Raw genomic sequence first — 25,296 nt, 5'->3', positions numbered from 1 at the left:
TAATCAGTGCTCTGTCGGGGGACCTTGGAGCAGCAATTTCCTTACTTATGATGGGCACCATGGCTTGTAATATTTTATTTGCAATTAAACGAAAAAATATATTATAGTGCATAAAAAAGGAAGTCTTTTTGCAAAAACAAGTACTGTAACTTGAGTGATGCTCCTCTTACATAAACGAATTTCCTTTGACTAACAATCAAACAGAGTGTAACAGCATGGTTGATTTTCAATAGAATACGACATTGAGGGCATGTTTGATTTGTAGAAGATGTGGTTTTAGAAGCCATATCTTTCCCAAATTTGAAAGGGCACCTTTCACGGGGTAGCACATAAGCTCTTGCTTCCTCTTTTTTCTTTTTTTTTTTCAACAGTTTAGAAGTCATGCGAAGTGACAACATCCAAAATAGCATAATATTTCTCATTATTAGAAAGTTTCTATGAGGCCAGGCCGCATGTTGTACAAATGTGGGCTTGTAATAAATATATTTGTTAAATATAATTTGATCTTAACTTTTAGAGAATATATAATTTTTAACATGGAGATCATGAATATGAATTTTTTTTTTGAAAACTATAAATTATAATTATATTAAGAAAACATTTGAACCGTTAGTTGCATTTATTTTCAAAAGAAATCATTAAAGAAAAAACATGTGTTTTGCATTTTTGACACTTGGATCTCACCTTCAAAAAATTGGACGGGCTTTGTTCAATCTAGAGACTGATTTTTTTTTAGCATATAGAGAGTTCAATTCAATTTTTTTTTTGAGGTTATCTTTGGTTGAAGAGGTTACATCCCCATACATTCTAAAATCACCCCTACATTAGGTTTTAGCCAAGGAAGTAAATAGACAAATACTCTCATGGAAACAAAAAATCTTTTTGGCTAATATTACTTCAGATGATATTACTACACATTAAGTGTTGGGAAAGTATATAATGAGACCATTTATTTTTGGTACAAGGTAGTCACAATTAATCTCGATTATTGGATGTGAAAATGGCTGGCTACATTTATTTCATTGACCAAGCTTAAAGTTTAAAAGAAATTTTCTCGAACTTTATGACACATCTAAGCTATCATATTTCACATTAGATGGTTATAACTTATAAGTAATTACGATCATCCTGAATTAAAAATAAATAGTCTCATTGTATACAATACCATATCACCATTTAGTAAGTGGGGTGTTCAAGCAATGGATGGGCCCCAAGTACCTAACGTGACTTCAGTGCACGTTATTTCCAATGTTGGTAACGGGAGGGCAGCAATTTTGATAGTTTTATTATATTCTTAATAGGAATTAGAGAGGTGTGTATGGCACATGATTCCTATGGGGAGAATTAGAGAGGTGTGTATGACACGTGACTCCCATAATGACCCAAATAAAGTAGTAATTTTTTTTTTCTGTATTTTAGTTAAACTTTAGTTTTTATCCTCTATAATTGAGATCAGTAGATTGGTGTTTCTTTACTTTTTTTTTTATTATTTCTAATGATGTAGTCATTCTTTTGTAACTTTTTCTATCAATAAAGTTTTGAATATTTGTCCAAAAAAAACAAAAAACAAAAAAAACAAAAACAAAAACAAAAAACAAAAAACAAAAGAACGTGGACTTCGGATTGGATGATCTAAAAAAGGTCAAAATCCATTATCCTCTAAATTAAATTTTAAGAGACACTGGTTTTTAGAAAAAAAGAAGATGTGTTCGTTATGTTGTGCGGTGTGGCACAAGGTACTTAATTATCCACCATCCGTTCTCAACGGTAGACGGTGGAGATGATCGACTATTTTTCTTTAAACTCCACCGCAGTCAACTTTTGGTTAATTGTGATGGACAGTTGGTGTCCCCTGGGTAAGCACCATAGGCTATAAATACATACACATCGTGCTTACTGCCTATATATCAATAATTGCAATAGTCACCTATCTCGATATAGCCCATTGGCGCAACGGTCATAACCTCATTGTCATGGAGTTATTATGAATATATGAACCAATCCTACATTGGTACTTGAGCGTTTTGATGATCAAATTATCTAAAATGTTTCGAATAATTTTTTTATTTAATAAAGTATTTGGTGCTTCATCGCTTGCGCATGTATTGTATTGTATTGGCCTTGGCATCTATACCATCTACTTTAATTGGTCAATTTGCTTAAAATACATGTAAATGCAACCCACATCAGGCCCCAACCACTTGTGATATGCTAAGGCCACACCAAAACTTGGGTCCTTTCGAATATCGTATGGACACATTTTTATATATCGTATGGTCCCTTCTACATGGTTTATTGTTAAAATACGTATAATTTTTTCTAGTTGACTTTTTTCTTTTTGGGTGCATTTTATATGGGAGCCCACCTGAAATAGTCATAGGGCCACCTTTAAATCTTGTCGAAAGATACAGTTTTGGTGCAAAACACTTGCAATGCCTGCCCCTGAAAATATGTTTCAAACCCTAGTTATGAAGTTTGAAGTTTCAAAATTGGTACAAATTGAACGGACTTAACTTTTTTTGTCTTAAAATAGCATATCGAACAAATCTAGACACACTTGAAAATCTTGAAAAGGGACTAAAGTTGAGGTAATGTATGGCACGATTATCTAGACACACTTGGAAATGTTGAAAAGGGACTAAAGTTGAGGTAATGTATGGCAAGATTAGTGCCATGCCCGGCTTAGGCATGTGATCGGCCGTCTTAGACCTAGGTCGGGCCAACACTGCCTTAGTCCTTGCAGGGCCAACCTGAGCCAGCCCGGCTCATACCAGGCCAAAGAGGACCTGGCCCAAACCAAACTCTAACGAGTCGGGGCAAATACAAAAATAAAAGGATAACCAAGATGGAACCCTGTCATTCATGGCGTAGGTCCGGTCTAGTTCTGTCCTCCTGGATTGTCCGTCGGGCCACATTTTGTGGCCCCTAGTTCAGGCTGAGCGGGCCCAGATTGGGCAAGTGGCCTATTGCCCGCCCTAATGACGATTTTTTATTTTGATATAGCTAGATGCCATAACGCTGAATTGGAGGGTTTTCCAGCGTCTCAACGACCTCTTTCAATATATTTGAGGTGCGTATTTGTGCCTCGTGTAAGCTCTTTGCCCGTGAACTCTTTTCTTGCTGTGTTATTGTAGGGAGTAGGGAGTATTAGGAAACAAGAGATATCAACCCATTTGTCCCCCCGGTATTTAACCATTATTAGGAACACGAGATATCAACCAATTTGTCCCCCCGGTATTTAACCACTTCCTTTCCGTTTTATTTGTGCCTACTCTCGAGTATTTGTCGTTCACTTCGTTTATATCGACGACCAGCCATCTGAGAACTGTTTATTAGGGAAGGATTTTGTTCTCATCTATCGCTCCTCAATCACTCCTGCCTCCGCCTCTCAGAAGAGAGAAAAAAACCCTACAATTGTTTTTGAAACCCTGCGAAAATGGCCGCAGTTGCTAATTCTGCCATGTTGCTTCATTCTTCCTCCAATAGAGGTAAGAAATTCATCTCTTTTGTGTTTTTTCTAGTTAAATTTCTCATGGTTTTTTATAGCCGCTTATTAGATTTTGATTGTTCCTACTCATAAGATCTTCTGTGGCTTGACTTGATCATTTTATGTGATTGATTTGTTCGAATATTTGCCTTTATGGAAATTAAGTTTTTATGTGCCTTGATTTGATTTGATTATTGTTATTATGATTTTTATTACTCTGTTTCGACCAAACCGGTTCCTGTCACTCCCCTTTTGTTCTTTTTGTAGCATAGACTTGATGGAGAACTTCTCTGTAGTATTGTAATTTGTTTCGTTGAATATCAATCCTTATTTCTCAATAAACACATCATCTTGCGTAGTTAAAGGCAAACTTCTTATAATACATGATATACCCTGCAAGCTTGGCTCGTTTCCAGGTACTGATTTATACTTGCTTACTAATTGATAACAATTTTCCAATAAAGAAAAACACAAACAAGATGATTGGGTAAGGAATGATTGGGAGGATGTGATTGATGGATGCGATGATGACTATTTTCTGTAGAGAATGCATTGTTGTTTCTGTGCTTGTTAAAAAATGGGTCCAAAATCTCACCACCCTTACTGTGTATATCAATAACAATTTATAAAATGCATAAAAATCTATATGCCATAGCATTGGTAAACTCAAATTGTAGTAGTCTTTGACATAGAAGACGAGATAGGCATCCTGCATTACTTTTAATGGTATTGTTAGTAGATAGGTCAAGCAAAGGGGGCCTAGTGTCATAAAATAGGAAATTCCCCATGAAAGGTTATTCATAAGCCAACTCGGTTGGAGTGTCGGACAATAACCTGTTTATTACACGTCTGTCATGTTCACATTCATAGCTGTAAGCTTCGAGAGATAATGCTGTTACTCATGGACGGATCCAAAGCGGAAGTGCAATGCTGTGTGTACTGGATGAATCGGCAAGATGAGGGGCCCTGTTCAATGGCATTAGGGTCATGGCATGGGCATGCACCATAATTACCAAGCTGCAACTTGTATCACTTGAATTTTTTAAATTGACCAGGCCAAGCACATTGAGGAGGGCTGCAACTTTTTTAGTGAGAAAGTTGCTCCCAAAGGGGTTTGAACCCCTCATTTATATGGGAGTCCTTACAAACATCTTTTTCAAATTATCAACAATATCATTACACCAACTTGAATGGCAGTTCCAGGAATTGTACCATTCATCGTATTCTTTACTTAGTAGTGCACATGCAATAGGTTTTTATTATTTTTTATGCATTTGGAGGGCATTTGTGTACACCAATGTGTCTCAAAGAGGCATTCACATTTAATCCTAAGAACCTAAGCACAACACTTACATTTTGTGGTAAAAATGAGCTTATTTGCTATGCACCTCCCCTTGTTTCCCAAGTTCTATCTTTCTTATGACCTTTCTCAGTGCATTCTATTCTTTTAATTGAACCACTACTTCATGTTGGATAATCAAAATTTAGACTGTCCAAGAATCAAAGGTTTAGTCTTCAAAGTATACGTTTTAGGGATGTTTAGTAGTTTTGTGCTAGATTCTCTGTTCCCTGTTTCCCGCTATTGTAAATGGAAGCTATTCATAGTAAAGTATTTGTGTGCAAATGTGTGAATCCTGGATTTTGAGGCTTACTTAGGATTTTTATTGTTTCTCATCTTTGCAGTGAATTTTATGCTATCTTACATTGATGGAGGAGTGATATGTGTTGGATAATCACATAAATATATTATTGAGAAGGACCATGTTTCCTTCTACATTTTTTTGGATATGCTGATTTTCATTCTTATTACATAATAGTGTTTGATTTTGCCGGACTATAGTCATTAAATTATTTTGTAATTTGTATGTCATGATATATTTCTGGAAGGTCTTTCTTTGAAGCCCTTGGATCATGGCGTTGTGAATATTACTCCGAGGAACCTGTCTTTTAGTTCCACCCAGCAAAGGAAAGAAAAAAGCCTGAGCTGTGACAGTCCATTTACTGTGCGATGTGGATACAGGTATTTTGACTTGCCAATCAATGCTATGTTTTTGTTGATTTAGTTATGCAAATTGCTCTTTCTAATGTGCAAGGCAGATGTAAGCTTGGCTTGTTAGACACCAGCACCTAGATTCATTTGGTGCTCGCTTAGTTGAAATTCAATTTATCCTGTGGTATGTGTGTGTGTATGTGTGTGTGTGTGTGTGTGTGTGTGTGTGTGTGTGTGTGCCTGTATATATAAAGGCACTATTTGGTATTTTCTTTTGAACTTAAAGATGGCAAAGTCAGCCATGTGCATTGCTTATATCAGAATTTCCTAAGACACACATTCTCTTGTTATGCCCAATGATTTTCTGAGTGAAACTGCGAAGTAAGGTTCTTGTTCAAATGAATTCACCAGGCACATCTTGAATAAGAGAGAGTAAAGCAGAGAATTTACCTCAATGTTCACAATTGTATGGTTCTTGTTCAGAGAAATTCACCAGGCACGTATTAAATCACAGAGAGCGGTGCAGAGAACTTATCTCAATGTTCACAATTGTACAATGTTATAAGTTAATAGACAGAATCAAGCACGCAATTTGCTGGTCTGATAGTTATATTCTAATACTCTACTACTTACCAGATAGTTGTTGCATGGAAATCTAGTCAGATAAATCAAATTCCTTGTGTCTGCAAAGAGGAATCTGCTTTGTGATTTCTTAGCACATACTTCCATGACTTTCCAATTATATATTTATATTAGACAGCAGCTACATTGATTCTTTTCATCAAGTTTCTTCTACGGCAAGCAAGACATGAGAACTTGTCTTTTTCCTTAAACCTGCTTATCCATAAGGATAGATGTGAAAGGAGAAGAGCAAATCTTCAGGGAGAAACCTTTGCTTACTCCCTCTCCAGGATAGCAGCTTTGGTGGTTTGCCTTCATATTTAGTCTGAAATTCATCTCCGTTTAAGTACGACGTAGAATATTGGAAATGATATTTGTATCTGCTAAATTGTGTAAACTGCATTTGTTTGTTTCCAAGGCCAAGTATCTTTTCTGTGCTTCTTTTGTGCAAATAAAAGTTTTTATTTGGAAAATATTTTCATTCATCATCATCATTTTTTAAAATATTTTATTCATTATCATCATCATTATCATTGTCATCCTCAGGGCCTTTTACCAAACTATTTGGGGTGAGCTACACGAATCTTGGTCTGCCATTCTGCCCTATCAAGGTCCATACCCTCAGTGGGGACTTATGCCATAAGTCCCAATATCTTCTCACTACTTCCAACCATGTCTTTTTAGGCTTACCCCTTGCCTTTTTGAGCCTTCAACTTGAACTAACTTACACCTCCTAGCAGGTGTCGTACTGGGTCGGCGCTGCACATGGCTAGCCCACCTAAGGCTACTTGCTCTCATCTTATCACCTATTGTTGCTACACCTAAGTTCTTCCTAATGTATTAATTTCAAATTCTATCCCATTTTGGAAAAGCTTTTCATATACAACTATAAGGTGTAAGCATAATACCTTAGTTGCTTATTGGTTTTATCATGTTCTGAATTTAACATGATTAAAAAAAAAAAAAAACATTCCAGCAGCTTGTTTCTCTATGTGGTTTATTTACTTAACTAGCTATAAAGTTAATTCAGAACACTATATTAGAAGTACTATGTTTGTTGTCCTGGTATGTAGGCTGCATGTGTTATGAGTCCTGAACGTGACTTTCATTAAGTTCTGTAAAATATGATGCATAATATTCAAAGCTACGCAGTCCTGAAATTGGTTAGGGCAGCTAGTGGGAAATGTTTCGACAGTTAATTTAACTGAGCTCTGTTTTGTTTCTTAACACCGGATTTTTTAAAAGCTGCCTACAGATTGAAACTACTATTTCTTTGTGTGGTGGTTCAGAATGATGTTGATTTGGCCCTGATTCTATCTTTATTGCGAATCCGATTTGCTGGAAATCGGACTTCCAGGTTATTTAGTTATGATAATTTAGGTATGCCAATAAGAGCAATGGTGTCACAATGGAGGTCAAAACATGTTTTGACTGCAAATGCATTGTCGTTTTCTCTGTTCGCTAGTTGTAGTTTCATTGAAAAGTAATGAGCTTTGTCCTTTCTCAAAATGAGCTTTGTCCAACGAGCTTTGCCCATTATATCATACTATACTTCTGCTCTCTGTGAAATTGCAGTGGGGATGCTGGAAGACCAAGTAGTGCAAGTATTTTTGTTGGAGGCTTTGTATTGGGAGGAATTATCGTGGGAACCCTTGGTTGTGTATATGCCCCTCAGGTAATATTCCTTTTTTTTTTCCTGTATTTTAAGAGGACATAAGTTTGGAAACTTGTATCCATCTCGGCATGATTATCAGTGAAACAAAATTATCTCTTGAATGGTTTTGTTCAGATTGGTCTCCAATAGGCGTGACAGTGTTCCACATCCCTTCCTTTTCTGATTATATAATGAGTTACTAAAGTATCCTTCACACCTACTATAGATGACACAAGAAGATGAAAGAGGTTATTTGTCTATTGGAAGTTTAATGGAAGAAAAGGAAAGAACTATATATTTATTTTTGCATAGTTCAAACAACAAGTTCACTAGTACGGCTCCTCCAAGTTTCGACAGAATTGGAAATGAAGGAGACATCCTTAGCAATAGAAGACTGTTTCCTTCACTGCAATTGAGTTTGGTGTTTATATGCAATCAGCAAATATTTCATATTTTATGTAAGTCCTATTTTTTGAGAGTGTATGAAGTATTTTGATTTTAATTTTTTAATACATTGGATTAAGCTCAAATTTGGGCTATCCATACTTCTCACCATTATGCCCCTGTAAAAAATAGAAAAAGAGAACATAATTTGAAAGAAATAAAATTGCCAAATTACCTCTAGATAATTTAGGGGTATTTATGTCAATTGAACTATTTTTCTTATATTTTTTACAAGTGTATGATGGTAAAAAGTATGTAATCTCCAAATTTGAGATTATTCCAATGCATAGAAAAAAGAACAAAATAGAAGTGCACTATACACTCTCAAAAAGTGGGACTTGATACTTGAGTGTAAAAATATGGAATAAATGATAGTATTTTTAAACTTCAAAAATAAAACAGGATTTTTTTGGCAAATTTTCCATGTTGAAATACTTATGAAGAGTGATAGGGAAGACAACTTAGATACGTTGAAAGGTATAGCAACATTTCAAGAGATATGACAAGCATTCGAATATTCTTCCTTCCTTGATCCATCTGATGAAGCAGCTTGCATTAATGAATCAAACAGGTCTCGAACGCAATGGAGTAATAGCATTAGGAACTTACCATGGACAAGAAATACTCTTGTTCATATCTCCCAACAAAGGTGTCCAATCAATATCCAATAACAGTCTATTTATACAAAAATTGGAATGGGATGACCAGGGTGTATAGCAGCATCACTCGATTGCTGATTCTTTTGGGTCTTTAGGATTACTCTTTCAAGTTTCTGAGCTCAAGTCCTCAAATGCCAAAACTACCATAGTGAGTACATGCCAGGGATATTCTTTTTTGAGGGACTGCTTAGTATTTGGGGCATGTCTATCTGAAAGGAGTGGTATTTGTAGGACCTGTGTTTATTAGAGGCTAGAGAAATCCCATTTACTAGTGTTAGGCGTGCAATTGCTCCTGTGCCCAGGATCAGAAATTGTCTACTACCTTGCCAGGGATGGCAAGCTAACTGGCTACAATTCAGATTTGACATCTAGTGGTCAAATAGCTCGGATATGAACTCTCTATATCTTCCAAACAGAAACCAAGAAACATAAAAAAGTTGATTAATAGAGTGATTATAAGTAGTGGAATGAGGAACATGATCAGCTAGATGCCAACTCAACCAAGCTTTCATATTCTCAGCCAGTATTATTGGAAGCCAAATTATTATTATTATTATTATTATTATTATTATTGTTATTATTATTATTATTATTCTTATTCTTCTTCTTATTATTATTATTATTGTTGTTGTTGTTGTTGTTCTTCTTCTTCTTCTTTTTATTATTATTGTTGTTGTTGTTCTTATTACTATTATTATTATTATTATTATTTATTATGGGTGGGGGGGGGGGGAGATGAGGTGCAGGGCCGGCTGGGGAACATTAAAGAGAAAGAGAAAACTGCTATTCCAGCTGCAGAAACTTGTAAACACAGTCTATATAACAATCTCTAGATGTCTTTTATTTTTCAAGCCATAGTTTCTAGCATTGGGCTTCAATTTGATAGCAGAATACTGGGTTCAATAAAGCTGAGTGAGTTCCCAGTATGGATCAAGGAAGAGGACACGTCTTGTTTATGATGTTTCATACTTCGTCCAATGTAATGTCATTAGAAATCCAGAAAGAGTTTTTTGAGTATCTATTATTCTTTGAGCATTCATTCTTCATTTTTTCTCTGTGTGTGTCTTAAAACATGGGTGTTTGGCAGAATCTAAAATGCCAGAATGTGCTGAGCTGTTTCAGTTATTGTTGGAACTTGGAATTTATAAAACATTAATGCTATTGAAAAAGAAATATTTATTCAAAATGTTGGATACTTTTTTTCTTTTTTTGACTTCCATTTTGAGTACAATTGCACTTTGTCTCGACTGTTTTCTGACTCTCGATTGTTTTGTCTTATGAAGCTGTAACATTATTAACTCTATTGATTAGCTCGTTCTAGCCAATAATGAAGTAGCAATGAAATGTGATATTTACTTATTTTGCCTAATTTGGGATTGGTCTTGATTTCTAGACAAGATTAGTCATGCGTTTGGTCAAATGCTGAGTTCTAGTTGGCCTTATTAGATCGACTAATTGTTGTACTGCAATGACTCGGTAGCTTTGCTGTGGGATGCTATGCTCATTTCACTTGGGACTTGCATTTTTGGCAATACTATCAGATTCCATGCCGTCGTAAATAATCTTTCTTTGCAAGGTCTCGCTTGGACATTTCATAGTTGATAGTTCAATATGTTTGGTTTGGTTTGGTTTGCATAATTCATTGAGCTTGCTCAGCAGGTTCTTTTAGCTGGTTCAATAGGATCTTTGATATGGATAATGTGGTCCAAACTCTGTGTGCATTGTAGGCCGGTGGGTAGGGATGGCTGATGCACACTAGAACAAAATGTATGTTCATATTTAGTGTGTGATTTGTTGTCGTTGTTTGATAAGTGTCATTCACCTTTGCTTGCTTCTCTTAACAACAATATTTGAAATTGGCGTGTTAAGTTTTTTGAGTATCTATTATCCTTTGAGCATTCATTCTTCATTTTTTATTTGTTGTGTGTGTGTGTCTTAAAACATGGGTGTTTGGTAGGATCTAAAATGCCAGAATGTGCTGAGCTGTTTCAGTTATTGTTGGAACTTGGAATTTATAAAACATTAATGCTATTGAACATATTTAATTATTTATTCAAAATGTTGAACACTTTATTTATTTTTTATTTTTTTTTGTGAGTTCAATTTTGAGTATGGCTGCACGTTGTCTCGAATGTTTGCCATGTGACTCTCAATTGTTGTCTTAGGAAGCTGTAACATTATTGTTCAAGTCAATAATGATGTGGCAAGGAAATGCGTTATTTACTTATTTTGCCCAATTTGGGATTGGTCTTGATTTCTAGACAAGATTAGTCATGCGTATGGTCAAATGCTGAGTTCTAGTTGGCCGTATTAGATAGGCTAATTGTTGCTGTACTGCAATGACTCGTAGCATTGCTATCGGATGCTGCGTCACTTCACTCGGAACTCACATATTTGGCAATACTATCAGATTCCATGCCGCGATAAATAATCTTGCTTTGCAAGGTCTAACTTGGACATTTCATAGTTGATAGTTCAATATATTTAGTTTGGTTTGCATAATTCATTGAGTTTGCTGAGCAGGTTCTTTTAGCTGGTTCAATAGGGTCTTTGATATGGATAATGTGGTCCTAACTGAGGGTGTATTGTAGGAAGGTGGGTAGGGATGCACACTAGAACAAAATGTGTGTTTGTATTTATGTGTATGTGTGTGATTTGTTGTTGTTGTTTGATAAGTGTCATTCACCTTTGCTTGCTTCTCTTAACAACATTATTTGAGGTTCGTGTTTTAGAAACCAAATCACCTAAACCCATTTGTTTTAGAAGCCAAAATAAACCTCAATAGTGCATACTTATTGTTTAAAGTTGATTCTTCCATGGTAAACTGATTTTTGTGACTAGCCATGACCAAATATGTAACTTGGAACATGTTTTGAACGTATGTCAAGAACCACATCACTCAGTACGAATCTAGTAACCTACAACAGTTTCAAGATGTAATAAAAAATACATAGCTCGTTTACTTACTAATGATTTGAGTATGAACATCTGAATTTCTCAGTTCTAACAGGTGTGAAATTTCATGATAAAGTTGATTTAGCAAAATACTTAAATTTTTCATCAACATCTAGGCTTTGTTTTGTGAATCTGAAGAATTGTGCACTTCTAAATACTCGTCAATCCAAACAATACCTACAGTCTCTTATTGATTCTTGGATAGATCTTTAAAAGTCATGTTGAATGTGGTTTGGGGTTATCAATGTATGGTCTATGCGTTTTCATTCCTGTTTTCCACTTTCATTCCTGTTTGTCACTCACAGTTTTCTCTGGAAGCCTAGCAACTGACCTGATAGCTACTGAATAAAATTCAAAGCAGTTTCCCATGACATCCGCTAATTCAAATCCTTAGTATCCAAAAAATTCAGAATGTTCGGACCAGAGTTTATTTGGATGTAAAAGCATCGCACAGATAATTACATCTTAATAGCTGGATATAGTTATATGATGCTTCCAAGTTATGTCAGTTGTGATACTGAGAAGAATGGCCATATGGTGCATGCAATTGCATGCCGTGATGATTAGAATGTTCCCCATACTAGAATGAGTTATCTAGCAGATTGTTCTTTTTCTTTGTTTTGTTAATTATTTCATGATAGTACTTTGGTTGTCAATGGACAACAGCAGAGTTTCTTCTCTAGCAATTTATTATTATTAACCAAGTTCTCTATTATCTTGTGAAATTCTTTGCAGATTAGCAAAGCGCTAGCTGGAGCTGACAGAAAAGATCTGATGCGGAAGCTACCAAAATTTATTTATGATGAAGAAAAAGCGTTGGAGGTAAAGTCTTAATTGCTACTTTTCAAATGATGTAGTTTCCGTATTTCTGAAAAGAAAATCATTGTGCTTTATGTTGTTTCAGTGTCATGGACTTATTCAAGCTCTAATGTGTAGTCCCCGTGGGTTGAAGTTCATGAGCCAGTAGAATGGGATGCAGCACATTAATAAGTCCATGATGTGTCATTTTCTAAAATGATACATTTACAAAAGCGTATGAACATACACTTTTTCTGATGAGGAATCCAAATGCATCTAGAAAGTTGTTTGAGCAAGTTTTACAATCACAATGATGTTTAATCAAGTTAAGCTCATCAATCTAGCATGTTATGAAAGACCAGTTGCATCTTTGCAATTAGACTCTTAGTCCCATAACATGTGCCTTCCAACTCCATTTGGAGTTTCACTTTGCTTAACCTAGTACCTTAGACTAGGACTTTTAATAGATGAGAAGACTGCTTCAGTAGGGAGGGTAATTTTGGCCTTTGGTTTTCATGTACTTGGTATCCTGTGTTTTAAAGCACATTCTCCTTACAATATATGTTATTTCACCTTACCTAAGTCAGTTCATAAACCTGTTTTTTTTTTTCCTCCATTTTTTGTTGCTGATTAGGGATATCATACGAGTTGCTCTGTACAAGGAAAATGTCATATGCTTAGTCTTATCCGCACAACTACATCCTTGGCCAAGCTAACATCATTTTTTTAGCTTCCCTTAGTAAATTTGGGAAATATATCATCGTAAAGCTTGTCATCTCTAGGATCGGAAGTCCTCCTCTGTCTGCTACAGTCCTCTGCACTCACTCTGATAAGGTCCTCTGTTGACCCTAAACTTTTAGCTGATCTGCAGTTGATTAACATTACAGAGGAAGGGAGGGAGTTACTTATGAAGTACTGCAAAGAGATATATAGATGATCTAAATGATTGATTACCAATCTCTTAGTGGGAATTACTTATTCCAGTTCTAGAAAGAGCAATATCAGTGACATGATTGATAGTGACCTCGATGTTCTCAACTGAGAACCCTTCTATGCTTCCTCACCCCTCAGTAAGCAGTTTTATCCACAAGAAGATGGAAAAGCCTCAATATGCTATGGCCCAAGTTTTCATCCCTGCATACAACAGGTCGGTCTCTAAAGCTGTTCTACTTTTTTTGTTTTCCTACTCTACCCCCCCATACCTAACACCCATCACGGGTACCTACCAATCGTCAAGACTGTTGACTGAAAAGTTGAACGTGGCCCTTGATTCATTCACAGGCAAACCGAATCAAGCTCTCTACTTTTTCCAAATTTAGAAAACACTAGGCTTTTCCAATTTCGCAAAGTAAATCTTTATGTCAACTGTTGGATTCAAACTGGAGAGCGCGTCTAGCTTGAGCACTTGGGTCAGAGAATAACGAGGAGTTCAAAAACAATTCCAGTATATTTGGTTTAAATTTAATAATTCCTGTAGATATTACTATTAAAATAAGGAATTTGGCGAGAACTGAGTTGTTCATGGTAAGACTTTAGCACCCGGAAGTGAAGTCAACACCAACATGTCGTGCAAACTCAAACGCAAATCTTTTGAACATCTTTTAGGATGCATATAAAGCGCTTAACCTCGACACCTCAACCTCTGATACCAGGCTAGTTAGCATAAACTCTACATGTTAAACTAGTGACTGTAGATTCATTTCCCTCTTTCCACCTTTTGAATTGAATTTCCTGGATTTCCTGTTCACCACTCTAAGAGGAAGTCTAGTTGAGTCCTTTCCGGACTCTCGTACACTACCTCAGGCATTTAGAACAATGACTTATGGTGCATAAGGGTCGCTGGATAAGTTTGCATTTTTTTTTTTGGGGTAAATCACTGGGGTATAAGTTTGCACGAGTACATGTTGTGTAGCCCCATAACAATCAAAATTGATCTGAGAAAGGGGACCATACTTTCGCTGATCACCTTCCAGAACCTGCCTTATGCATTATTGCAGTGACAAATAGATAAAGTAGCAGCTTTACGAGTTCCATGAGCCTTTAGCCTCATTGTAAAACTCCCCAAAGACCTACATAACATCCTCCTTGATCACCACCCAATACCAGAAAACTGATGTTGGGGCCTTGGTACTTGAAAATGATGCTCATGTAACTCAGCCACAATATTCTTTCTGGACCATTTTATTAGGAATGCTAATCTACATTTATAATTATATATCTAAGATCACTTATTTTGTGAATGGTATCCTACATTATCTCTAGAAGAATATAGTGATTAAGAAAAATATTCCTTTATTAACTGAGAGGCAGAGCTTAATGTTAACATTATATTCATGATGTCATCATGAATTGCAGAAAACGCGGAAAGTATTAACAGAAAAGATCGCACAGCTAAACTCTGCCATAGACAATGTGTCATCTCAGCTTCGAGCGGATGATGAGCCGAATGGGGTGGCTGTGGCTTCTGATGAAGTTGAAGCTGCAATTTAGAAATGCGGAAGCACCCTTGGCAGTGGCGTGTTTGTTGCTATAAGGGGCAAAGAGATTTGTCCATGCAGTTTATTTGACATGATATTTTTGAATTTTCTTGTTGGGAACACATTTGTGAAGAATTTCGTAGCTAATGCATAAAGAAGATTACTGTCTATGTTTTCATGTGATTCAAATTTCTGGCAAAATCTGATGAGAATTTGGGGTGTTTGACTTTTTTCTGTTCTATCTATTTGAGTGCCTTGCCCAAAGGGACAGCATGAACCATGCACGCGGAGATATGAATATTTTTTTCCCCTTTTTGTTGGGAGAGCATGGGCAGTAAATCTTTTTCTTTTTCTTTTCTCCAAATCTTTTTCTTTTTTCTTAGATGAACTAGATTTCATTAAAGATAGAGATCAATTGAGATGATGAGTCCCCTTTTCTAGGGGACTGGATTAAGAGAAATTAAAGGTCACCAATAACTGAGTCTATGGAAGTTGAGGGACTACTGGAGACATGGAGAATTCGTAGAAACTAAGAGGTAGTCTCTCCTTACATACCAACAAGTGGTCGTCTCTCTTACAGGGTGATTAAAAAAGCCTCAACTAAGATTTCAAGGTTCTTACAGAGAAGAGAAAGGGGGAATGCACATTCTTAAATATCAGGCGAAACAAGTAAAAATATGTGAGTAAATAAGAACAATCTAAACAAGCGTTGGCTTAGCTGTAGGATTGCATATATCTCACACTTATTTGGAGTGGACGGTGATGGGGCTCCTGACATGGTACTTGGAGCCAGAATGCCAAATCATATTATCTTGCGCGCTGAATGATGATGGTCTTTTCCCGTTACTGCTAAAGGTTGCACGATAAGTCTTCTTCTCCTTTAGCTTGGCAAAGGAAAGCTTGGTGGGCTTCACTCTCGCTCTCTCACCTGGTGGCGCAACCACCTCCGCTTGGTAAGAAGAATTTGCATCACCAACATTGGTCACTGTTCTTTCAAAACTAAAGGAAGAAGGCCGGGAAGGCGAGAAAACGATGGATAGTTTAGCCAACCTCTGAGATGCTTGTTCTCTTTGAGCATTTGACAAACCTCCTCGTGATGGCCAGTATCTCTGTCTGGCTGTACCCTAAACTGCATGAATAGCATATATAATCATCGGCCTCAATCTCGTAAACTAGGCTGGGGTCTGCTGCCTTGTTCAGGTTCACATGGCCCATGCCCATAGCGAAGACACTCTCGCCTGCTCAAGGGTATTGTCTGTTATAGGCCTCCCTGTGTTGTCTAGAATGTTGGCTGTGGTTATCATGGCCGACTTTATGGCTGCAGGGGACTAGTCTGGGTGAGCAGCCTTGAGTAGTTTGGCAATTCCACTCAGATGGGGGGTAGATATTGACGTGCCATACAATATGTTGAGATCTCTATGGGCGTCCGTCGATGCACCTGCAGGCTTATGTTGGACGGCCAGCCGGCTAAAATGCTCACTCTGGAGCCAATGATATCGGGTTTTAGATTGCATGGGCTCTCTGCGCTTGGCCTTCTTGAAGAGAAGCAAGCAACAACTGGGGCCATGGCTCCAAATACTGATGCGTGAAACGCAATCCCTGCTGTGGCGTGCTGGATCGAATTCACATAGGCCTTTACCCTGGTACCATCGTGAAAGTTTAAATTTGACACCGGCAAGAAATGGGCCTTGGAACTCCCTCACAAAACTATCTATTTCCATGCTGGCAACTATCATGGCCATACCACAGGCTTTTTTGAATCGATATCCTTTTCCTTGGGGTTGCTTTGCCTACTCCACACAGAATACCACCTTACCGAGGACATCAGTTATTTGTATGCTGCCATCACATTACATGTTCGAGGCGAAACCACTATTCCCTCAATAACTCTAGATACCCATCATTCATACCACAATCCAAACAATTAAATTGACCTCCGCAACTAATGTCACCATCAATTCTAGAAGAGACCAAGAAGCCCATCTCAATCAGATCTTTAATTCTTGGACTAACCATGAGCGGGAAGAGATCATATTATTGAGAAAGAAAATGATGAAGTAATGCAAAGTGTCGATCAAGAGGAGGAAACCACCTGCATCAATGACAAAAAGGACGCCTGATAAATATATCCAGGCTATGAGAGGAAGACTAGAATTAGGTACTATTTGGGTATAAAAGAGGAAAACAGCCAACATAAAGCAAAATGATGAAATCTCTCTCAATATAGAGCAAACTATTCTCTCTTTCTCTCTCTCTAGAGTGTTTCCATTCCCTCTTACTGTATGGGTGTATTAGGTACTCAAAGAAGGGTTTGCTTCTTTGTTTCTGAAACTTCTTGCACCAAAATTTAGTTATAATGAGCATGACAGGATAGCAAAATTGGGTAATAACCAGTAACATGCCGAGTTCTGGTCTCATAGAGACCACATATCACTGAAAGAGGATGGACCCTTTCAGCTTTGCTTTGACTGTAATTACTCAATTTCTCGATCACATTAAACCATCCAAATAAACAAAGAACCAAAAGAATCAGAGAAGTGATAGCTCACATCCTCCTACACGTGGCAAATTAATCATAAAGATCAGTAATACTTGCCCCAGACGCGCACACATATACAGAGAGAGAGAGAGAGAGAGAGATCTGCAATACCATCAAAGGTGGGCCAATGTATGTTTTCTGATTTCAAATTCAGTCAATGACTCTTTAATTACTCTCCCATTTCCCCTCTTGAGTACAAACTTAAAAAAGCATTCATTATCAGTAATGTTATCAGGAGAAATAGCAATGCACACTAGCACTTCTCTAATTTTTGAAGGTCTCGGCAATGTACACGACAGACTCTGATACATGAACCAATCTGGAACCTTGCTTCTTGGAGAAGTTAAGTGCTTTCGAGTTGCAAATGCTTCCTGCACATTTGTAAATGATATATATCAAAACAAAAAATAAATAATTTAGCAGTTAGAATAATAAAGGTAACTCAATAACCAAACAATAGGAGAGTTTTCTTGCAAGCAAGCAACTTACCTTAGCCAGGCTTTGACCCTTCCAACGTTAGGGCTGCACCCACTCAAGCGCAAGTTTCTCAAAAATTTCAACCCACTGATACCCTGTATCTCAGGCCCTTACAGTTTGTTAAATCCAAATTTTCAAGTTGAGAAAGGTGAGAGAGGTTGGGTATATTCTGCAAAAATATGCACTTGGAAGCATTTAAAGTTTTCAAAGGGGTGGAAAAATCCTCAATAGCTAATAGCTTCCCACAGTCTGAAACATTCAATATTTCTAGTTTAGAAAGGTGAGATAGCTTGGGTTTTGTTTGCACGCTTTTGCATCTAGAAACTCTCAGATATTTCAAACCAGCGGGGAGCTCCGGGACAGCCACTAGTTGCTCACAAATATTTATATCCAGAGTTTCTAGTTTAGAAAGGTGAGATAGCTTGGGAATGGTTTGCAAACTTTTGCATCCGAAAGCATGCAGAACTTTCAAACTTGTGGGGAGCTCAGGGATAGCTACCAGATGCTCACAACATTTCATAGATAGCTTTTCTAGATTAGTAAGGCCCCTCATGCTACTAGGTAGACCTTGTAAATTGTTCATGCTAAGCCTCAACGTTTTCAATGATGACAATTTTTCAAAGTCATCAGGAATTATCCCTTGCAGATTACAAAATTCTGCTTTCAATTTCTCCAAGGAGCAAAGACCTGAGAAAGTAGATGGAAGCCTGGTCAAACGGGTATTGAATCTTATATCGAGTGTCCTTAAATTTGTGAGACTTCCAAAGCTTTCTTGGAGCTCTTTCAATTGTTTGCATGAATCCATGGTCAACTCTCCTAGATTAGAAAGATGCCCAAAATCATCAGGTAATGTAACTATAGCAACTCCATCCATTTTTAGATAACACAATGATATCATCCTTCCCATTGATGCAGGGAATCTACTGAGTTCCGTGCACCAAGACATCCAACTCCTTCAGGTTTGCTAGTGAACCTAGGGAAACTGGTAGTGCCTTGAGGTTGGAGCATCTCTTAAGATCCAAATAAAATAAATTATGTAGAAGGTCTATAGATTTAGGAACCTCCACCAAGTTGCAAAATGCGAGCATCAACTTCTCTGAGTTTGGGTATAGAGAACAGTCGGGAATTCTCTCCAAGTTCTTGCACTAGGCGAGATGAATACTCTTCAACTTCGGGAAAAGCTGTCCAAAAAATATGGTTGGTAGGGAGGATAAAGTTAGGTTTTAAGAAAATAAAAGGAACCGTTGACACAACACGATCTTAAATATAGGTTAAGCTCCACACCTGTTTGATGTTGTTGTTTGACAAGTCAAGGATGGCATTACTGTCTCTCAAGTCAAGGACAGCAAGCTTTTCATTCCCAAAATCATTTGGGAGGTATTGTAAAGCATATCCGTGCCATTTTAACCGCACTAGTTCTGATGAAATATATTTGAAGCTCCCATTAAGAGATGCATGATTAATACTGAATAGCTTCATATTGATCATTGATTTAAATGTTTCAGTTTCCCAACTATGGCCCTGATTTTTCCCCTGAAGGACTAAGCCTCGAACATTTCGAGTTCCCTATTTGGCAGTAAAAGTAAATGTCAGCCAAGTAATAAGATGCTAAAAAATAAATGTATCCTAATTGTGTCGTCTTCATTTATTATACCTGGTTTCTCCAGCAAGAGAAAAGTAAGGAATCTCACCTAGTGATTCTTCAACACATCAATGACATCTTCTTCAAGCCACAACCTACTACGCCTTCCAGAATCACCAAGGTTTCCAGTTCAACAATTTGTCTCCCCATATCACGAAGTTGGTCGTGCATCCACATACTTCGAGTGACCTGAAAGGCGTAGTTTGTGACCTTTGCAATAGTTTCTTTATGGAATTTAAAGCAAGGAAAGCCACAACCTTTCCATATATCGATTGTATAATCTTTGTCTTCTCCAATGAAGGAAGTATGCAATGTCAAGAAATATTTGTTTTGTTTCTTCATTCAAATCATCAAAACTTATTTTCAACTTTGGCATGACCTCCTTTTCAGATATTGTTTTCAAAAATTTTATTGCAACTTTCCACTCTTCAAGTGTCTTATCCGAAAAGTAACTCCCCAACACTTCAAGAGCCAGTGGAAGCCCACTAGCAGTGGATAGCACATCCTCAGAGAGCTAGGCATATTCTATCAAGGGTTCATCCCTCCCAAATGCACACCAACTGAAGAGTTGAAGAGATTCTCTCCCATCCAATTCATTGAGCTTGTAGATATGACCCTTATCCACTCTATTTTTCACATTCAAAACATGCTCATCCCTTGTAGTGATAACGATCCTACTCCATTGATGATACCAATCACAGTTAATAGCCAATTTTTAGAGCTGCTTCTCGCTATCAACGTCATCAATTACAACAAGAACTTTCTTACGCCCAATCTTCTTCTTAATAACATTGATACCTCCATCAGCATTATATATATTTGGATCTCCTTCATTAAACAGTTCCTTGAGAAGTTGTTTCTGCAAGTTAACAACTCCATCATTTGTTTTAGACGATTCTCTAACATCTAAGAGGAAACAACTGCCTTGGAAGCTAGAACGTATTTTGTTAAATACTGCCTTTGCAAGAGTGGTCTTACCAATACCACCCATTCCAAGGGTCCCAATCAGCCGAACATCACTTGTATCAACATCTAAGAGTCTCATCACATCAGCAATCCGAGAATCAAGCCCAATAGGGTGAGAAGCGACATGCAATGGTGTTTTGCACTCCAACTTTGCAGAAACATGCTTAACAAGTTCGTCTACCAAATTTGCTTCAATCCTACAAAATATCCTTCCTCATTAGGCAATACGAAAATAATAAAAAGAAAAGCTTATTTTTAGAAGTTGATGTGCAAATACAAGTGATGCATGGTCCACAAAATGGCCTAGTTACTAAGATGAATATATTTAATAAAAAAAGTATTTTATGCTCATGATATCCAAGGAGTATATTAGACCCCATTTCATAGATCTATAAGAATAATAAAAATTAAAATGGCTTAATCCCAACAATTCCTTCGATGGAATAGTAGAAGGTAAAAACCAAATAAATCTTAACTATTTTTACAGGATGTGAAATGGTATTACAAGTGGGTCTACACGTTATACTTTTTCAATGGAGTGGTTTGAAAAATACGTAAGAGTATTTGAAAGCAACCACTTTAGATTTATTGTTCTTTCCTAAAATGCATTGTAGAGAGAGAAAGATGTGGGTTTGAGTCTCACATTGAAAATGAGAGATTTTCTAGTGTTGTATTTAAGAGTACGCATTCTCATACAATGTACTCTAAGTACAAAAGAGAGAGAAGGTGCATCTGTGGAGCACGCAGAGCGTGTGACGTGCACATGCGCGTGTGAGGGCGTGGGCGCAAGGGTGCTTGATGGCACACTTTACACTTCACATGCTCGCATGAGGCATCCCTCGCGCAAGCACATGCGCGGGTCGGGCTTGCAGTTTGTATGCTCGCATGAGGCACACTTCACTTGAGCACGTGTGTGGGTTGGGCTCATGGCTCGTTATCTTTTTGTGAGCCCGGCTCGTAAGGGGATCCAATGGTCATCTAGCCGTTGATGCTTGTAGGACATCCAACGGTCATCTAACTGTTGATTGGATAAAGGCTTGTAACATCAACCATCAAGGGCATGTAACTCACGTAACTTGTAGCTGTTGGGGTGCATGTAACCACATGTTACTTGTAATTGTTCGGTGGTACATGTAACCAATGTAACTTGTAGTTGTCGGGTGATGCATGTAACTACCCCAACACTAAAAGGGCAGCCTCTTGGTGTTCTATAACAAGAGCCCTCCTACCCATACATTTTTACATACTTAGAGCAATTTTTTAGCCTCTCTCAAGAGACCATTCTTTACAATTCCAACAAGTAAACCGGTAGGCTAACTCTCTCTCTTTACTCGATTTTATCTCTTTTGCTCTCTAAACTATCAAGACTCTGGTGTCTATTATGTGGGTTTCAAGCTTAAGTGCATAGAGCTTAGAAACATTGAAAAAAACCTATTTGTTATCTTGTATCCCGATAACGAATTGTCTTTCTTATGCACATCAAATACTGGTAGCAAATATCGTCTCGAGATAGTTTTCCTGCGTGCTCGAAAGCAGTCCGAGATCCCATTTTACAAATTATACCATTTTCTGTCCCATTTCACCCAACCAATCTCCAACATAGGCTGGAGAGAGAGACATTTTGTTTTTGTTTATTTTTCAAAAAATCCAAGATAATTGATTATACCTGTAGTTCTTCATATCCCAACCAAAAAGTACAGTAACTTCTCTCAAAGCATTTCTCCACTTGTGCACTGTCTCCTCATCAAACCCATTCTTCTTTTTCTCATCCTTAAAAGCTCCCATTAAGGGCCCCTTTTGCCAGCGGAAATGCGAAGGCTCCAAGTCACAAGATGCAGGAAAAATGGATCTCCTCCTCCTCCTTGTTGGTGGCAAACTCAGAAAATAAGAAAGCTGGTCAAGGCAGAAGGAAGAGGAAGCATAGCTGGACGAAAAGACAGTTACAAAGACCTCATTAGAGGAAGTGGAAATGGCAATGCAAGTGGTTCTACACATTATACTTATTTTCCGTGGAGTTAGAGAGAGAGAGAGAGAGAGAGAGAGAGAGAGAGAGAGAGCTATTAGTTATTATGTATTTTATGTTTTTCATTCTTCCAAGAACATCAAGATAATCACTGGGCAATGTGATGGACCACAATTAGAACGCCTTTTTGCATCTTGGTGTAGCTGTAAATTTAGTTGTAGTGATAGCACTATTATTTGTATTTTTATTTATTTTTATTTTTTATTTTGGTGAGGTTTGTATAACGTGTCCACCTTATTTCAAGTAAGGTGCACCACTAAATTTTGGTTGTATACATGGTTAACTCCAATTATAAAATGTGATTGTCTACAATGACACCATTTAGTTTTGAAATAGGAAAGTCATAATTACTTATAACTATTGGATGTGAAATTTGATAGATGGGGTGTATCACAAAGTTTGAAAAAATTTCTTTTGAATTTTAGCTTGGTTAATGAAATAAATGCAACTACCCAATTTCACATCTAATGGTCAAGACTAATTGTAACCACCTTGTACCAAAAAAAAACGGTTTCATCACATACTTTCCCTTATAAAATTTAAAATTTTAAAAATGGTGAAGATCTACTAGATCTATCATTATAAACTATTGCAAATTTTGGAAATAGGCGGTCTTGTTAACTTATGGAAAAGTATACAATGAAACCATTTATCTTTAGTACAAGGTGGCCACAATAAATCTTAGCCATTGGATATAAAATTAGATGACTACATTTATTCTATTGACCAAGCTCTTTAAAAGAATTTTTTTTCAAACTTTATGACACACCCAAGCTATTATATTTCACATTATATGGTTGTAAGTAAATTTGACCTCCTTGTATCAAAGGTAAATAGTTGCATTATGTACAATCTCGTAATTTATTATGATATGTATTACTTTTAGGATTTCAAGATTATTATTATTATTATTATTATTATTTTTAAATATCTAGACATTTTGAAGTCGAGATGGTTGATGAATTTAGACAGTTTTCCAACCTTCTTTTGTGCTTTCTACCTATAAACAGAGCGGTTCGTATTTTTGAAAAAAATTTAGAGTCCGCATGTATATCACTCTAGAATAAAGTTGCAACTTTATGAAAACATTTTTGTTTTTTTTTTTGTCCTTTCGATGGTTGAATTTGGAGCATATAAGATTCTAGACGCACCCAAAGGACAAGTGAATGCACACCTAAGCGTGTGTGCGCAGAGAGAAAGAGAGAGATGTCTATCGAAACAATTCGTATCGATCGAGAGAGAGAGAAACAATTAGCATCGAGAGAGAGAGAGAGATTTTTTTAAAAAAAAAGAAAGAAGAAATCCAAAAGGATTGGGTAGTTATACCTGTTATTCTCCATATCTCAATAAAAAACATGAGCGATTTGTTTCAGAGCATTTCTGGACCTGTGCACTATCTCTCCATCATACCCGTTCTTACATCTGTAATCCTCGAAAGGCCCCTTTTGCCATCGGACATGCCAAGGCTCCACATCATAAAACACAGAGAGGCAAAATCAACTTCCTCTTCGTTGTTTGCAAACTGATCAAATACGAAAGGCAGGATACAGAGGAAGCGTAGTTGGCTGAAAAAAAGGGCATAAAAGCCTCGCATTCTCTAATAGCTTTCTATATGTCTTCCTCTTCTTGTCCTTGTCGTTGAGTGGGTGAGGAGAAGAAGGTGGAGATGCCGGAATCCTCGAGATCTTTGTTGAGATGGGCTGTGAAACTCTTTCATGTGTCTTGACAACAGAAGTTCAGAAAAACTGCCATGGATTCTCTCTCTTTCTCTAGGAAGTTAGGCAAGCCATACTGCTCAGAATGTTTAAACAAAGTTTAGCAAGCACGGATCGCTCTAAATTACAAATCTTATAGTAAAAAATATCTTTTTATTACAATTAGGTCTAATTCGGCCGAGTTTTGGAGTTGGGGATCAAATTGGACTACCTATTTATGGAAACAGTTTATATAAAGATGCTACCTTATAATATAGAATTACGGATGCCCTTCAAAAATCCATCGAAAAAGGTAGTTTTAATGCTGAAAAACCCTTTACATGACTATAAAAAATAAAAAGATTTTAAGTCTTAAAAATAGTGCATTTTACAACATATTATCTACACCGTCTATTTTCAAGATTTTCATATGTTTATAGATCTACTTGATTTTAACCATTTTTAAAATTTAAAATTTTATTATTAGATATGAAAATAGATTTTCAGATAATCCTAAGAATATTTTACATCAAAATTATAAACCATGATAAAATTTAAAGGTGCACCTTACCTCTACACCTACGGATGCATCCGTATGCAGACTGCACCCCTATCTATTGGTTCTTATTTGTGTTAAAACTTGCAATTACCTATTTTTTCGAAGGTGCCAATATTAGCTGTTCCCCGCTAAGTTTTTTTTGTTTTTTGGGTTTTTTTTTTTTTATAAAAGTGAACTCCAAATATATTATTGCATAATCAAAAGTTGACTCTGTGTATATTATTGAGTTGACTCTGTATATATTACTCCATAAGCAAAAGTTGACTCTCTATATCCATAAGCAAAAGTAAACTCTCTATATAGTATTCCAT

At 36.9% G+C, this 25,296-nt stretch overlaps 1 protein-coding gene and 1 pseudogene across 2 annotated transcripts; one reads left to right on the top strand and one right to left on the bottom strand.

The window, feature by feature from the left end:
• Positions 1 to 3,286: 3,286 nt before the first annotated feature.
• LOC18445464 (inner membrane localized protein) lies at positions 3,287 to 15,253 on the top strand. Its single transcript, XM_011629224.3, has 5 exons — positions 3,287 to 3,488; positions 5,375 to 5,507; positions 7,674 to 7,773; positions 12,546 to 12,632; positions 14,964 to 15,253. The coding sequence occupies exons 1-5, from the start codon at positions 3,437 to 3,439 to the stop codon at positions 15,096 to 15,098; spliced, it is 507 nt and encodes a 168-aa protein (XP_011627526.1). The 5' UTR covers positions 3,287 to 3,436; the 3' UTR covers positions 15,099 to 15,253.
• A 417-nt stretch (positions 15,254 to 15,670) lies between these two features.
• LOC110008217 (TMV resistance protein N-like) lies at positions 15,671 to 24,556 on the bottom strand (annotated as a pseudogene). The gene is made up of 6 exons (XR_016040158.1): positions 24,059 to 24,556; positions 22,376 to 22,633; positions 19,796 to 20,906; positions 19,408 to 19,667; positions 18,114 to 19,054; positions 15,671 to 17,995 (listed from the first exon to the last, which is right to left on the bottom strand). The product of XR_016040158.1 is annotated as a TMV resistance protein N-like (transcript).
• Positions 24,557 to 25,296: the final 740 nt, after the last annotated feature.

This window comes from Amborella trichopoda, chromosome 9 (assembly GCF_054954075.1).
Source record: "Amborella trichopoda isolate Santa Cruz 75 chromosome 9, AtrichopodaSantaCruz75HAP2 v2.0, whole genome shotgun sequence".
Lineage (NCBI taxonomy): Eukaryota > Viridiplantae > Streptophyta > Magnoliopsida > Amborellales > Amborellaceae > Amborella > Amborella trichopoda.
The sequence above is the reverse complement of the archived record's forward strand: the minus strand, read 5'-3'. Positions and strand labels throughout refer to the sequence as shown.

Coding starts and splice junctions, on each gene's coding strand:
- LOC18445464 (XM_011629224.3), top strand. CDS start 3,437: ATGGCCGCAGTTGCTAATTCTGCCATGTTGCTTCATTCTTCCTCCAAT. Junction 5,508..7,673: donor ACTGTGCGATGTGGATACAG/GTATTTTGACTT, acceptor GTGAAATTGCAG/TGGGGATGCTGGAAGACCAA. Junction 7,774..12,545: donor GTTGTGTATATGCCCCTCAG/GTAATATTCCTT, acceptor AATTCTTTGCAG/ATTAGCAAAGCGCTAGCTGG.